At 37.4% G+C, this 14,751-nt stretch overlaps 1 protein-coding gene across 1 annotated transcript in view; it reads left to right on the forward strand.

Annotated features, from left to right (window-relative positions):
• Positions 1 to 14,751, forward strand: part of LOC311074503 (bcl-2-like protein 15) — a 39,683-nt gene that overhangs the window by 14,073 nt on the left and 10,859 nt on the right. Inside the window, exon 2 of the mRNA XM_084101173.1 lies at positions 13,239 to 13,354. Coding sequence (XP_083957299.1) covers positions 13,239 to 13,354 — 116 coding nt within the window. The remainder of the gene's footprint in view (positions 1 to 13,238; positions 13,355 to 14,751) is intronic.

Genomic DNA, 14,751 nt, shown 5'->3' on the forward strand with positions numbered 1-14,751 from the left:
ATACTACGCATGTTCTAAAGAGAGAAACCCGTAATTTAGAGCGTAAATGGAAACAAACTAATTTAGAGGTCTTTAGAATCGCGTGGAAAGACAGTATGTCACGTTATAAAAAGGCCCTAAAAGCGGCCAGGGCTGAGCACCTCCGCAAACTAATAGAAAACAACCAAAACAATCCTAGGTTTTTATTTAACACCGTGGCTAGACTAACAAATAAACAGACGTCACCCGAACAAAATATCCCGTTACAGTTTAGTAGTAATGATTTCATGAACTTCTTCACTGAGAAAATAGAAAACATCAGAACCACAATTGTAAACGTTCAATCCTCAATCGCACCTTATAATTCAGCCTCAATTATCCCCCCGCAAGAACAATTACAGTGCTTTACAACTATAGAACAAAAAGAGTTAAATAAACTTATCACTTCATCTAAAACAACAACATGTTTATTAGATCCTATACCAACTAAACTACTGAAGGAAGTGTTACCTGTAGTGGAAGAGCCTCTCCTCAATATTATTAACTCGTCTTTATCTTTAGGTCATGTTCCAAGAACATTTAAACTGGCAGTTATAAAACCTCTCATTAAGAAACCACAATTAGATCATAATAATCTAGCAAATTATAGACCCATTTCAAATCTACCTTTTATGTCTAAAATACTAGAAAAAGTTGTGTCCACTCAACTGGGCTCTTTCTTGCAAGAAAATGATATCTATGAAAAGTTTCAGTCAGGATTCAGACCGCATCATAGCACTGAAACTGCGCTCGTTAAAATCACAAATGATTTACTCTTAGCTTCTGACCAAGGCTGCATCTCAATACTAGTTTTACTTGATCTAAGTGCTGCGTTCGATACTATAGATCATACAATACTCTTAGATCGACTACAAAATTATACTGGTGTTCAAGGACAAGCATTAAGCTGGTTTAGATCATACTTATCAGACCGCTACCATTTTGTCTATTTAAATGGAGAAAAATCTATCATAATTCCAGTAAACTATGGAGTGCCGCAGGGATCTGTGTTGGGCCCTCTGTTATTCTCAATATATATGCTGCCACTTGGAAATATTATAAGGAAACATGGAATTAGTTTCCATTGTTATGCTGATGACACTCAAATATATATTTCATCACGGCCGGATGAAAACGCTAAATTATCCAAATTGACAGAGTGTGTTAAAGATATAAAAGATTGGATGACGCGTAATTTTCTCTTATTAAATCCAGAAAAAAGTGAAAATCTGAGTATTTCACAATCTGCTCAGTTACTGGGATTTTCACGCACAACCATTTCTAGGGTTTACAAAGAATGGTGTGAAAAGGGAAAAACATCCAGTATGCGGCAGTCCTGTGGGCGAAAATGCCTTGTTGATGCTAGAGGTCAGAGGAGAATGGGCCGACTGATTCAAGCTGATAGAAGAGCAACTTTGACTGAAATAACCACTCATTACAACCGAGGTATGCAGCAAAGCATTTGTGAAGCCACAACACGCACAACCTTGAAGGTGGATGGGCTACAACAGCAGAAGACCCCACCGGGTACCACTCATCTCCACTACAAATAGGAAAAAGAGGCTACAATTTGCACGAGCTCACCAAAATTGGACAGTTGAAGACTGGAAAAGTGTTGCCTGGTCTGATGAGTCTCGATTTCTGTTGAGACATTCAGATGGTAGAGTCAGAATTTGGCGTAAACAGAATGAGAACATGGATCCATCATGCCTTGTTACCACTGTGCAGGCTGGTGGTGGTGGTGTAATGGTGTGGGGGATGTTTTCTTGGCACACTTTAGGCCCCTTAGCGCCAATTGGGCATCGTTTAAATGCCACGGCCTACCTGAGCATTATTTCTGACCATGTCCATCCCTTTATGACCACCATGTACCCATCCTCTGATGGCTACTTCCAGCAGGATAATGCACCATGTCACAAAGCTCGAATCATTTCAAATTGGTTTCTTGAACATGACAATGAGTTCACTGTACTAAAATGGCCCCCACAGTCACCAGATCTGAACCCAATAGAGCATCTTTGGGATATGGTGGAAAGGGAGCTTCGTGCCCTGGATGTGCATCCCACAAATCTCCATCAACTGCAAGATGCTATCCTATCAATATGGGCCAAGATTTCTAAAGAATGCTTTCAGCACCTTGTTGAATCAATGCCACATAGAATTAAGGCAGTTCTGAAGGCGAAAGGGGGTCAAACACAGTATTAGTATGGTGTTCCTAATAATCCTTTAGGTGAGTGTATAGCCTAGCACACCTCCCTGCTAGAAATTGTATTTAGGAGCACACAAAGAACAGCTGTAATGTCAGGAAATAGGCTACAAGAAAATCCTTGTGTATTTGCTGTGACCTACAATGTGGTTTATTTATTTATTTTTTATTCAGCAGCATTCCTTGCTGTAAGGGAGAAATTAATGCATCAGCAGAGTTTAAAAAATATATATATATTGGAACACGACATCATATTGCTTACATGTTAGGCAAAGATCAAAGCAGGGGAAATTGAAATGTACTTTACCTATACATTACACTATATTATGCTCAAGGCATGCAGCAAGTAGGCAATAGCCTATATGCAAACAAGTAAAACAAACATGTTTGTATGGGAAATCTTTTTTTAATCAACAATAAAAACCGACCCACAGCCACTGTAATAAACAAGTAAGTTTAGCTGAGCTGTTACATGTATTAAAGCTTAATACTCAGTTAAAAAGCATTATGCATAAAGCATTTCCTGCTAGTTAACCAGACAGTTGCAGATTTGTAAAAGTCATGCCCCAATAGAATAATACAAAACAACTGAAAAGGAGAGAGAGGAATATGTTCTGACCTCGGACTCGGACTCCTGTCGTTAAAAGCAAAGAGAAAGTACTGCCTCGTACGCAATCCACTACGCTACAGAGGCTGCTCTCTGCAAGTGAAAGCTCGCTGGATTGCATAAATGCATAAAACAGTATCTTTATGTTGTTTCTACATTATTTAGGCGATTTAATGTGAAAGTATTACAAGATAAAAATATATTATAAACTTTAATGTTAGGTGCGATTAATCACGATTAATTACAGAAAAATGTGCAAACAAACACATATCAGTGGTGTACGATGGAGTTTTAAAATGAGGAGGCAAAGTCCTCACATTTTTTATATACTGTATATCAAATATCAAATATAAATTTATGTCCGTTACACTTAATTTTCCTGGTTACACAAATATTACATAAAAAAGAGACCAAATACAATTCTATTTTGTATTGTTTGCAATAACTGTAAATTTCTTTCTTTTTTTTTAATTAAAACCAAGTAGAAATATTATCAAGTTAGTGTTTTTACGCATTTTTACATTTAATTCCAAAATAGCTAAAAGCAGTAACATTTTAAACAATGTATATTATTTGTTGTTTGAACTAATGTTCAGCTTTTATTTTTAATAGTCAACTTAATAGTGACTAATAGTTAATAGTCATCAAGCTTGTACACACTGGTCACAGACATGAAGATGTACCTTTAATTTCACCAAGCTGAGCTGATTGCTCATTAACCCTCTGGGGTCTGAGCTGTTTTCTGGCCCTGGAGGTGTTCTGACATGCTCTGACATTTGTGCTTATTTCTGTTACTTGTGACATTTTCATGGCTAAAGTCTGATTACACTGTATTTAGCACAAACAATAATCTGCTACAATGATATGTCAGCAGCATGTATGTAAAAGTTTGTAGTTTTGAGATAATGACATTTATGCGTGGTTTGTGAAAATACAAAAACAAATTGTCACTGAAATAAGGCCATGAAACCCATACTGATTATTTCTTCACAAGACTTTTGAAAATTGTATCACGTAGCCTAGAATATTTGCTCCAAAACTTTGTGAAAATCATCCTGACTGCTCATTCAGATAAGACAATATATTGATTAAAAATTTGTAAGACGTGTTTTGTGTAAGAAAGCTTTATGCGAGGAGGCGTGATCACATCATTAGTATGTATTGTTTTCACACCTGAGAAAGACAAAGACCCACCCCTAATGGCCCTATTAGGAGCTATCAGGCCCTATCATTCTGAGCAACCTTGCACAAAGAATGAGGAGATTTAAAAAATAATGGCTTTTTGATTGTTTGGATTTATTTACAACACAACATAATCCAAAGATACAAAACAAATGACAAAAAAGCACATTATTGAAAACAATAATCCAAAGACAGAGTCCTTTGTGCCATTCCTAAAAACATTGTACATACCTTTCATTTCCAAGGTGTTTGATTTTCACTTTACCATGTTCATGCTCATGTGAATGTTGAAGTCAGCAGGACTCAGTGGCATCTGGTCCCTGTATAACAAAAAAAAAAAAAAAAAAAAAAAAAAACTGTAAACATGCTGATATCAAGAGAGGGCTGCACGGTTAAAATGTTTGTTTGTTTTTTTTTCTGGTTAAAATTGCTTTTTAAAATTCACAGAATACACACACAAATGTTTCCAACAATAATGAACACCAGGTTTGTTGTGCCTTGTAGGCATAGGCTACGCTCAGTGCTACATAAAATAATAATAACAATAACCTTTAGCAGCCTATAAATCTTTCAAACGGATCACTTCAGTGACAACTACTAGAAAAAAATATATTGATTATCATATGTTACTTCAAATGTTTCCATTCGTTATGATGATATTAAATGAGAATGGAGTAAAAACATATGTTTGCCTAATGTTTGTTGCCTAATGTACTGTTTGGTGCGTTTTGCTTTTCAAAGGCAGAGCGCGCTCGAAAATATGTTGCATTTAAACGCAGAGCGCGCTCGAAAATATGTTACATTCAAACGCACAGTGTGCTCCAAAATATAAAACATTCAAACGCAGAGCGCGCTCCAAAATATGAAACATTATGGTTAACATATTATACATATCTACGTTTGAGCAGATATCCACAAACACAGTATTTAACAGTAAACACGGGTCTAAATATTATAATATTCACCATATATCTAGCAACAGTTCAACTGCAATGTGAAGTTTCTGCAACAATAACATAAACTAAAAATTAAGAATTTCTTACCTTATCTCATCTTTCTTGTCTTTAAATCGCGTTCTTCTTCTTCTTCTGAGGTAAATCCAATGTAAGCTCACTGCGTGTCTTCCAAACTCGACGAAAAGCAGAGACTTATGAAGTGTGGTGTTTTGTTTTTTGAGGTAATGAGCGCGAGCGTTCCATGTGGAGATTTGCATGTGAATCTCTTTTGAGCGCGTGGTCAAATTAAAAATAATGAGCAAGCGTTTGAGAAACTGGACATCTTGTTGGTTTTATACAAATTACTTAAACAGAGAATATTTGTTTTCAGTTTAAATCCGATCATTTAAAAGTACACACTTAAATGTTTATAAAGATATATGGCTCATAAGTGTGTGACAAGTATTCGCTGAGTTTTGTTTCAGTTTATAGACGTGCTCAAGAAAAAAAAGTTCACCGCGACGGAGAGGCAGAAAACACACCCTGTTTATTTTCTTTATTTTGCAAAAGCACAATGTTTTGATCTGATTGTAAGTATGTTTTTTCATATTTCTTTTTTTCTGTGTGACCACAAATGACGGAGTAATTTAAGTTTATTGTGCTACAATGTGAAGAAAATCCAGCAAAACGCGCCCGCGCGTTTGCCGACCTCAGGGGGTTAAAAAACCCACAGTCATCATGTTTTCAGCCCATTTCAAGTTTGATTTTGACGTGACAAAGCAGTGAAATGGCTGAGTTGTTTACTTACTTTTTAATTAGTCCATTAAAGGATTAGTTCACTTTAAAATGAAAATAGCCCATGATTTACTCACCCTCAAGCCATCCTAGGTGTATATGACTTTCTTCTTTCAGACGAATCAATCAGAGTTATATTACAAAATATCCTAGCTCTTCCAAGTTTCATAATGGCAGTGGATTGCAACCAACAGATTGAAGCTCAAAAACGTGCATCCATCCATCATAAACAGTGTTGTGCAAGTTACTTCCAAACTGTAATACATTATACATTACTTGTTACTGTTATTAAAAAGTAATTCTTTACCTTACAATATTACTGTTTCAGAATTGTAATGCGTTACATTACTCCTGTATTACTTTTGAGTTACTTTAACCAAAATTACTACAGAAGTAGAACTTAACATTCTAAAATGACTAGGGCTGTAAAGATATGCGATATGAAACCGCGACACTCAGATTCATGAACCTGTGTCGGTGTGCGGTGTGAGAAGGCAGAATCACGACACACCCCACACGTCCAGATCCAAAGCTACCACATCTTTAAATTACTTTTAGTATTATTTGAAATTAACATTATAAAATACGTAGACCTACACCACAAAACTAGTTGAGAATAAATTATTTAAAATTGGGCAATTTACTGGACATTTCCAGTAAAAACTTGAAATATAAATTCTCAGAAAATGCATTTAATACCAATATATTGAAACGTCTGTTTATACATCCATAGGCTGCTCCCTTAATAAAGGAGTCCAGACATTAGAAAAATATACACACATGCATTTTATATTTAATATGAGGGAAATAGCGTGACACAAAAAATCTTTAACTTTTAGGTAGGTTATAGCAAAATATTTTTTAGTAATTCTGTGAATTGCACTAAGCAAACCAAAAGTAGGCCTAATACTACCCACCGTATGAAGAAGGGTTGGCTCTCCACAGAACATAATATATTCGTTTTAGTTTATTTTATTTTATTTTATTTTATTTTTCGTGTTCGCATTTATGAGGAAAAAACGATGTTACGGTCGTGTCAGTTCTCCATAACGGACGCGACCGCTCTGAAAGCGGCACTAAAGACTGCTTAAGCTTTCACAGAGACCTCAAACAGAAAGCACAAAGCCTTTCTTTAAAGTGAATTTCGTTTTGTATTAATTGTATCTTAATTTTAATCAATGATTCATCTACCAATTGCCTGGATTTAATAAGTAAGAAGTAAATATAAGTAGACAAGAGATAACCAGGATACGGAGGCGCGGGCGTCTCATAAATGAACCGAAACTCAGCGTCTACTTGCCTCACTCACAGTCAGACATGTCTACTTTTAAACAGAAAAATTCAAAACGAAAGAAAACGGACTGCTCTCTGGTTAGAAAGAAAACACAGAAGAGCAAACAGAGCAATGCGCATACGTCCATCCCGCGAATGTACAGTCTTCTACCATATTCTCCCATTAACGGCTTTTCCACTGGCCAGCGCGAACACAGAGACCGAAATCATGATCGCGGCACTCCTGTAAAACCTGCCCTAAACACGCTTTTACTGCAGTATGTCACACAATACAAAGGTACACCAGCAAGAGGGAGATGAATGAAATAAATCGCCTTACAAATATATCAGAAGCTGTCATTTAGTCATTATTTACAAACTTGGACACCACACGCACGCGGCTATTGACTGACCACGAACAGGTAATAACTTGCATTTTTCATTCGTTAATGTCTCGCGGTCTGGCTGTATTTATTTATTTATTTATTTATTTATTTATTTATTTTATTTTTTGAACAATTAAATTTTGGGCTAAAAGTGTGTTGTAACGCATGCGTTACTGAACATGTACCGAGTAAAATATTACTGAAAATTGATTAGTAATGCCTTACACTACTGCATTACAACAAAAAGTAATAAGTTACTGTAATACTAGGGGTGTGCCGGTTTCAGAATTGGTGATGACGGTTATGACGTGAGTCAAATGTGACGGTTCGTAACATAACCGTCGGGGGGGGGGGGGGGTTTGCGACGTTCGTCTGTTATAGGACAACTTAGTTTGAATAAAATTTATATTTATGTAGTGTTCAATGTTGTTATCAATAGAGATACGCGGATGGGGTATTAGTTATTCCGCAACCGCGTCACAAAACTCATCATCCGCACCAACGTTTTTTAACCAGATTTCAAAGCCGCACCCGCCTGCCATCCGTGTTGCGGTCTATGGACGATGCAGTGCTCTGCTGATGTGAGCCGCAAGAAAGCCCTTGTCTGTTCTAGAAAGGATGCAGCAAAGATATTTAATGCTAATGTATGAGCCATAGGCATACGCTGAGTTTCATTCATTTACGATGAGATGCGCTCTACTTCACAATGCAATGCAAGTGAACGCGGCGCGCCGTCGCCTCAATGTCACGGTTATTATATTGTCTCCTATATATGTCTCCTTTTTATTTATTAAATACATGCAAATGGTTGATGAAACATTTATTAAAATTAAGATACAATTTGTACAAAACGAAATTCGCTTTAAAGAAAGGTTTTCTACAAAGCAAAACTTAATTAAGTGGTAAAAACCATGTCTGACGATTTACAAAACAAAACTTCATTAAGTGGTAAAAACCATGTCTCCCGATTGCAAATGTTCATTGCTAATGTTTATTATTGCAAATGTTTTTCATTTGTTTAATAAATCTCATAATGATGGCACATCACTATATCATAGCTTTTATTTCTATCTCAAATGATTGGCGGTCGGTCGGTCAGGGGGTACTTGGCAAAGAATCAAATACAGTTGGAAACGACGTAGACCATTAATAACACAGACTGTTAACAATTGTTTTTAATTAGTATTTAAACATTCTCTATGATAAAAAATGTTTGTAAAAAATATTTTAATAACACGGTTTTGGCGGTTATAGAGTTGTAATGACGGTGTTCAACTATAACCGTCGGTCTCACGGTTATATACTAACCGTCACACCCCTATGTAATACATTACTTTTGTAACGCATTACTCCCAACACTGATCATAAACGAACTCCAAACGGCTCCTGTGGGTTAATAAAGGCCTTCTGAAGCAAGACGATGAGTTTGTAAGAAAAATATTGTTTTGCAAACTAACTTTACCTGGACAATAACTTTATTCTAGAGCTGCTATAAAGCCAAAACACTTTACTTTAATTTCCTATTATCAATGTAAAGCTGCTTTGGAACAATCTACATTGTTAAAAGCGCTATATAAATGAAGATGACTTGCTTCAGAAGGCCTTTATTAACCCACAGGAGCCGTTTGGCGTTCGTTAACGATGGATGGATGCACGTTTTTGAGCTTCAATCTGTTGGTTGCAATCCACTGCCATTATAAGACTTAGTGCAGGCCAATGAAAATGTGCATGAAATAAAGAGGTGGGATTTATCGCACGAACCAATCATATCCAATCAGAGTGATGGAGGCATTGCCTCCTCTCACGTGACTTTAATAATAATAATAATAATAACTTTCCCCCATTCATTATCAATTACCCCCTACTAAACTCTTCATACGCATTAGGGTGTCTGTTTTAAGTCAATGGTGACATAAGAGGCCCGCCTCCCACTATAACTTTACCTGCGAGTGTTGCTGTTGGGCACTGTTACTTCAGAAAAACGAGTGACTTTTACACTTTTTAAAGGATTAGTTCACTTCAGAACTAAAATTTCCTGATAATTTACTCACCCTCATGTCATCTAAGACAGTGTTTCCCAACCGGGGGTACGTGTACCCCTAGGGGTACGTGAGCAGTCCCCAGGGGGTACGTGGGATGATTCTCAAAACATTATAATAATCATGTTATAATATGGAAACCATTCAGTTAAGTCACCCTGTCCTTCCCGCCAACTGATTCTCAGCTCGCTTGTCCATGGCCGCGCGCTCGCTGCCGGGCGGTAGTGTAACCATAGCAACAGGCAGAGAGTCTAGCTTTGAGTAAAACAGAAACACTAGCTTGCTATGGATCAATGGCTAAAAAAACGCGCCGCTCCAAGCAGCAGCTGTGCTAGCGGCAGCTCAAGTGAACCAATGGAAAAAAGAAAGAAAGCTGATAAGTCAAAGTACCGGCAATTTCATGAACAGTATGTCGTTTTCGGTTTTACGTCCACATCTACTGAACCGCCTCAGCCGCTGTGTTTCCTCTGCGGGGATGTGCTCTCTAATAATAGCATGAAACCAGCCCATTTACAACGACACCTAAATACCAAACATCTTTCCTGTGTCGGTAAGACAGCAGAGTTTTTTCAAAGAAAACTATCGGAATTTAAGGGAAGTCAAGAAAAATTAAAGAAAGCGACTGCCGTGTCAACCAAAGCATTGGAGGCTTCATATGCTGTGTCGCTACTTGTGGCTAAATCCAAAAATCCATTTACTGTTGCTGTAGCGACTAAGTACCACTAAATGCTACCGGTTGATGACTGATAGCTTACTTTCTTACGTGAATTCAATAAGGCTCATGATCACACTCTCATTGTTAAAAGTTGAACATTTATTCGTCTTCCTTTTAGACAAACGCCTGTCATTTGAACACAGTAAAAAACTGTTCGCCTCCTCAATCATCCAACACCTGAGTGACAAACAGTTGACCTTAAATAACCCCAGGCCACAGGCAGAACACCCAAACAATGAAAACACCACCCTCCAGTGGTTGGGGGAAAAACTTAAAGAAAAACATGGCTCCTACAGTTGCTGAGGAGCTAATTTTGCCTGCTGCGGTAATTCTTGCAGAAACAATGATTGATAAGAAAGCAGCTGATGCACTGAAAACGGTACCATTGTCCAATAACACAGTGTGCCGTAGGATTGATGACATGGCCATTGATATTGTCGATCAAGTAGTGGAAAAGTTAAAACTGTCTGGTTCATTTGCGCTTCAGTTGGACGAATCAACAGATGTTAGCGGGGAAGCCCAGCTTATTGCGTTTGTGCGATACAGAGACATTTCTGAAATTAACGAGCACATTCTATTCTGCAAGAAGCTAACGGGGAGCACTACCGGTAAAGATGTGTTTCACGTTAACGACACCTTTTTCTCAGAGCACAATCTGGATTGGAAGTCCTGTATTCATGTGTGCACGGATGGTGCTGCATCAATGACTGGGAGGGTGAAAGGATTAATAGCGCAGATTAAGAAAGTAAACCCTGACGTTCAGTGGAATCACTGTATCATCCACAGAGAGGCACTGGCCAGTAAGAGAATGAGTCCTGAGTTACATGAAGTTTTGAATGACGCAGTGAAAGTGATAAACTTTGTCGAATCGCGTCCTCTGAATCACAGACTGTTTGAAAGGCTCTGTCATGACAGTGGCGCTGAGCACCAACAGCTACTGCTTCACACCGACGTACGTTGGTTATCGAAAGGGAAAGCACTACAGAGGCTTTTGGAGCTGCGCAACGAAGTAAGCGCTTTTCTGGCAGAACACTCACATCCCCTTGTTGTTATGTTGGAGAACACAGACTGGGTAGCCCGCCTTGCATATCTCGCTGATTTTTTTAGCAAACTGAACAACCTGAATTTAACTTTGCAGGGTAAAGACACACACATCCTAAACATGTATGATAAAGTGTGTGGATTCATGAAGAAGATCAAACTGTGGGAGAGTAAATGTGAAGATAGGGACACAAGTTGTTTCCAGCAGCTCAACAGCTACCTTTCTGCAGGTGATGTTGACAGAGCTCCTATAGTGCAACTAGTAAGCACACATTTATCCAGACTCAACAGTGAGTTCAACCATTACTTCCCTGATATTGAAAGCAAGTTTGCCAAACTTGACTGGGTCCGTAATCCTTTCATGACTGAAAGTACGGATAACAACATTCCAACCAGACTACAGGAAAATCTGCTGGATGTGTCCTCAGACCGTGGACTGAAGATGAGGTACTCAGAAAAAAACCTGTCACAGTTCTGGTGTGATGTGGAGAAGGAATATCCTGATTTGGGGAAGCATGCACTGAATGAACTCCTGCCATTTGGATCTACATATTTATGTGAAGTGACATTTTCATCCATGGCCGTAATCAAGTCCAAGCACAGGAACAGACTCAACTTGGAGAAAAGCCTGATAGCTGCTGTTGCCACACTGCCCTCAAGACTGACCAAGCTTATGAGTGAGAGACAGGGTCAAGTTTCTCATTAATTGGTGAGTCCTTTTGTGTCATACACAGGTCTAAACATATTTAGAGTAGGCTGCTACTATGTATATAAAATGTGATCTTTGTTTTTGTATAATTGGTCTGGACATGTGAAGATGTGAAAATAAAAGTCATACAAATATTGAACGAAGACAAGTATGAGTTATTATAGGAAGTAAAAATATTATTATTTACAGGTAAATGAGATGTTACACTGTGCAAACTTACACCAAATCCAAAAAACACACCAATCACATGCGCTTGTAGGGGTACTTCAGGAAGGATAAAGTGTTTTGGGGGTACAGTCGCCTAAAAAGGTTGGGAACCACTGATCTAAGATGTCCATGTCTTTCTTTCTACAGTCGAAAAGAAATTAAGGTTTTTGAGGAAAACATTCCAGGATTTTTCTCCATATAGTGGACTTCATTGGCAACCAATAAGTTGAAGGTCCAGATTGCAGTTTGTATGAAGCTTCAAAGGCCTCTACATAATCCCAGCCGAGGAATAAGGGTCTTATCTAGCAAAACGATCGGTCATCACGTAATCACGTTGGAAAGGTCACGCAAAAGTACAGTGGTAGGGCGAAAAACTTTTCTCCTCCAACTTCAAAATCGTCCGACATCGCTTTGTAAACACTGGATCAATATTTTCGTCTACAATTGACCTTTCCAACGTGATAACGTCATGCATGGCGCATCGCAGAGCTTGTGAGCATTTGTGGTTAAAAAGATTTTTAAAAAAAATACATTTAAATTATTATTATTATTATTATTTTTTAAATGGCAGATCGTTTCTCTAGATAAGACCCTTATTGCTCGGCCGGGATCGTGTAGAGCCCTTTTTAGCTGCATTGAAACTGCAATTTGGACCATCATGATTGATGCGTTGGTTGCCATTGAAGTCCACCATATAGAGAAAAATCCTGGAATGTTTTCCTCAAAAAACTTAATTTCTTTTTGACTGAAGAAATAAAGACATAAACATCTTGGATGACATCGGGGTGAGTAAATTATCAGGAAATGTTCATTCTTAAGTGAACTAATCCTTTAATGTTACATTTTGTAATATTTGCGCTGTTTTATTTTTGTAATATCGATTATGTTCTCATCCAGTTTTTTTGAGGAGACACTGCCTCCCTTGCCTCCTCGGAGGAAATGTATATTTTGTTTGTTTTATTGATGTTTAATGCAGTTAAAATGCCATAGTTACATAATTAAAAAGCCATTATGACAACTTCCTTAACAAATGTTATCTCTCGTGTCATTATTTTGTTATATTTTGTAACAATAGCCAGATACATTTCAGAAATTAATTTAAATCTATTTGCTTGTGCATTTGTAGAGAATTCATTTGATCCTGCAAAAATAGCCTCTAAGCTTAGGGAACTGGGTGATGATTATGATGAAAAAGTGATCCAGCCACTGATGAAGAATGTGCAGAAAGCTGCAGCTGATCAGGTGAGTCCAAATGGTCCATCTTCATTTAACAATCAACAATTCTAAAGAACGTTTGTATCAGTTTGTGAACATTGGATATTTTATCGGTTACTTTGTTCCCAAATCACTAATTAGAGGTCGGTCAATATAGATTTAGCCAATTCTGTTATCAGCAATAATCCACAGCGAAAGTTTATTCTATTTGCATTCCAGGAGCGGCAGAGAAGGGTCTGCTATCAGTACACAGTACGAGAGCGGCCTCTAAAGGCTTAGTAAAAACTATCACTGATCCCTTGTGGTGTTTTTGACACATTTCTTTCTTTTTTTAAATGTCATGATTATTGCATATTGAATATTCATTTATTTATTTTAATAATTATTTAAAATCATAATATTATTTATTTTTGAAAACAATACCAATATCGGCTCTATGTAAAGACCACGATTTTGTGAAAGTCATGCGCATGCGTATTACATGTTCAGTCTGTAGGTGCATAGTTTTTTTTTACAAAGTGACACCACTAACTACTGGCCTGACATGAATAATACAGCATTTTTAATTGTTTCCGCGGATCCGTGTGAACAGCGTTCATTTTGACATCGATAGTCATTTGTCTGTGAAAAAATACAAAGGAAAAACATTTCAGTTTTTAGTACATTGTTGTTGTGTAAACAAACCCTTAGTCAGGCCCAGTTCTACAGGGGTGCTAGAGGACCCTCGAAAGCAAGAGCACCCTCAGTTAATACTGTAATAATATCATATTGGTAAACACTCCAGTGCGTATTTGTGTTTACGTTCTGGAGAGCGTCAAAGGTTTCTGTTTACAACGTGTTTTTGTAGCATTGAGCAATTTAGTCATTCACAGACTGATCTCTTGAACACAAGAACCAATCAGAGGTTTTTAAGTTTGTCAGAATCCACTCACTGCTGAAAACGCTGGAGTTTTTGTCCAGTGCTGACTCTAAAGTTCTGCATGCTCGCAAATCCTCTCATTATAACTACACTGTAAAAAAAAAAAAAACGTAAAAAAACGGCAATTTTCTGGCAGCAGGGGCGCCAGAAAATTTCTGTTAAAAAATGGAAAAATACTGTAAAAAAAAATGGTAATTTCTTCCCGTTGTTTTTACGGAAAAAAACTGTATATTTAACATTGGATTTCAGTAATATGATATAATGTTAATTTACCGTCCTATTGAAATATTAATATCTGTTTTGTACACTGATAACCACCAATCACAGCAGTGATGAGAGTCACATGATCAATGAAAGCTCAACACAAGCAGTTCTTCCACAAGAAAGTTAATACTAATATATATAGAAGCTGCACAGTGTCATTCACACAAACATTAAACACCATCATGGTAACACATGAAATTTTTAAAATGCAATAAACATTAATTTAACAACATTAAATGTA

The sequence above is a fragment of the Abramis brama genome (genome assembly GCF_963993115.1).
Source record: "Abramis brama genome assembly, chromosome: 23".
Taxonomy (NCBI): domain Eukaryota; kingdom Metazoa; phylum Chordata; class Actinopteri; order Cypriniformes; family Leuciscidae; genus Abramis; species Abramis brama.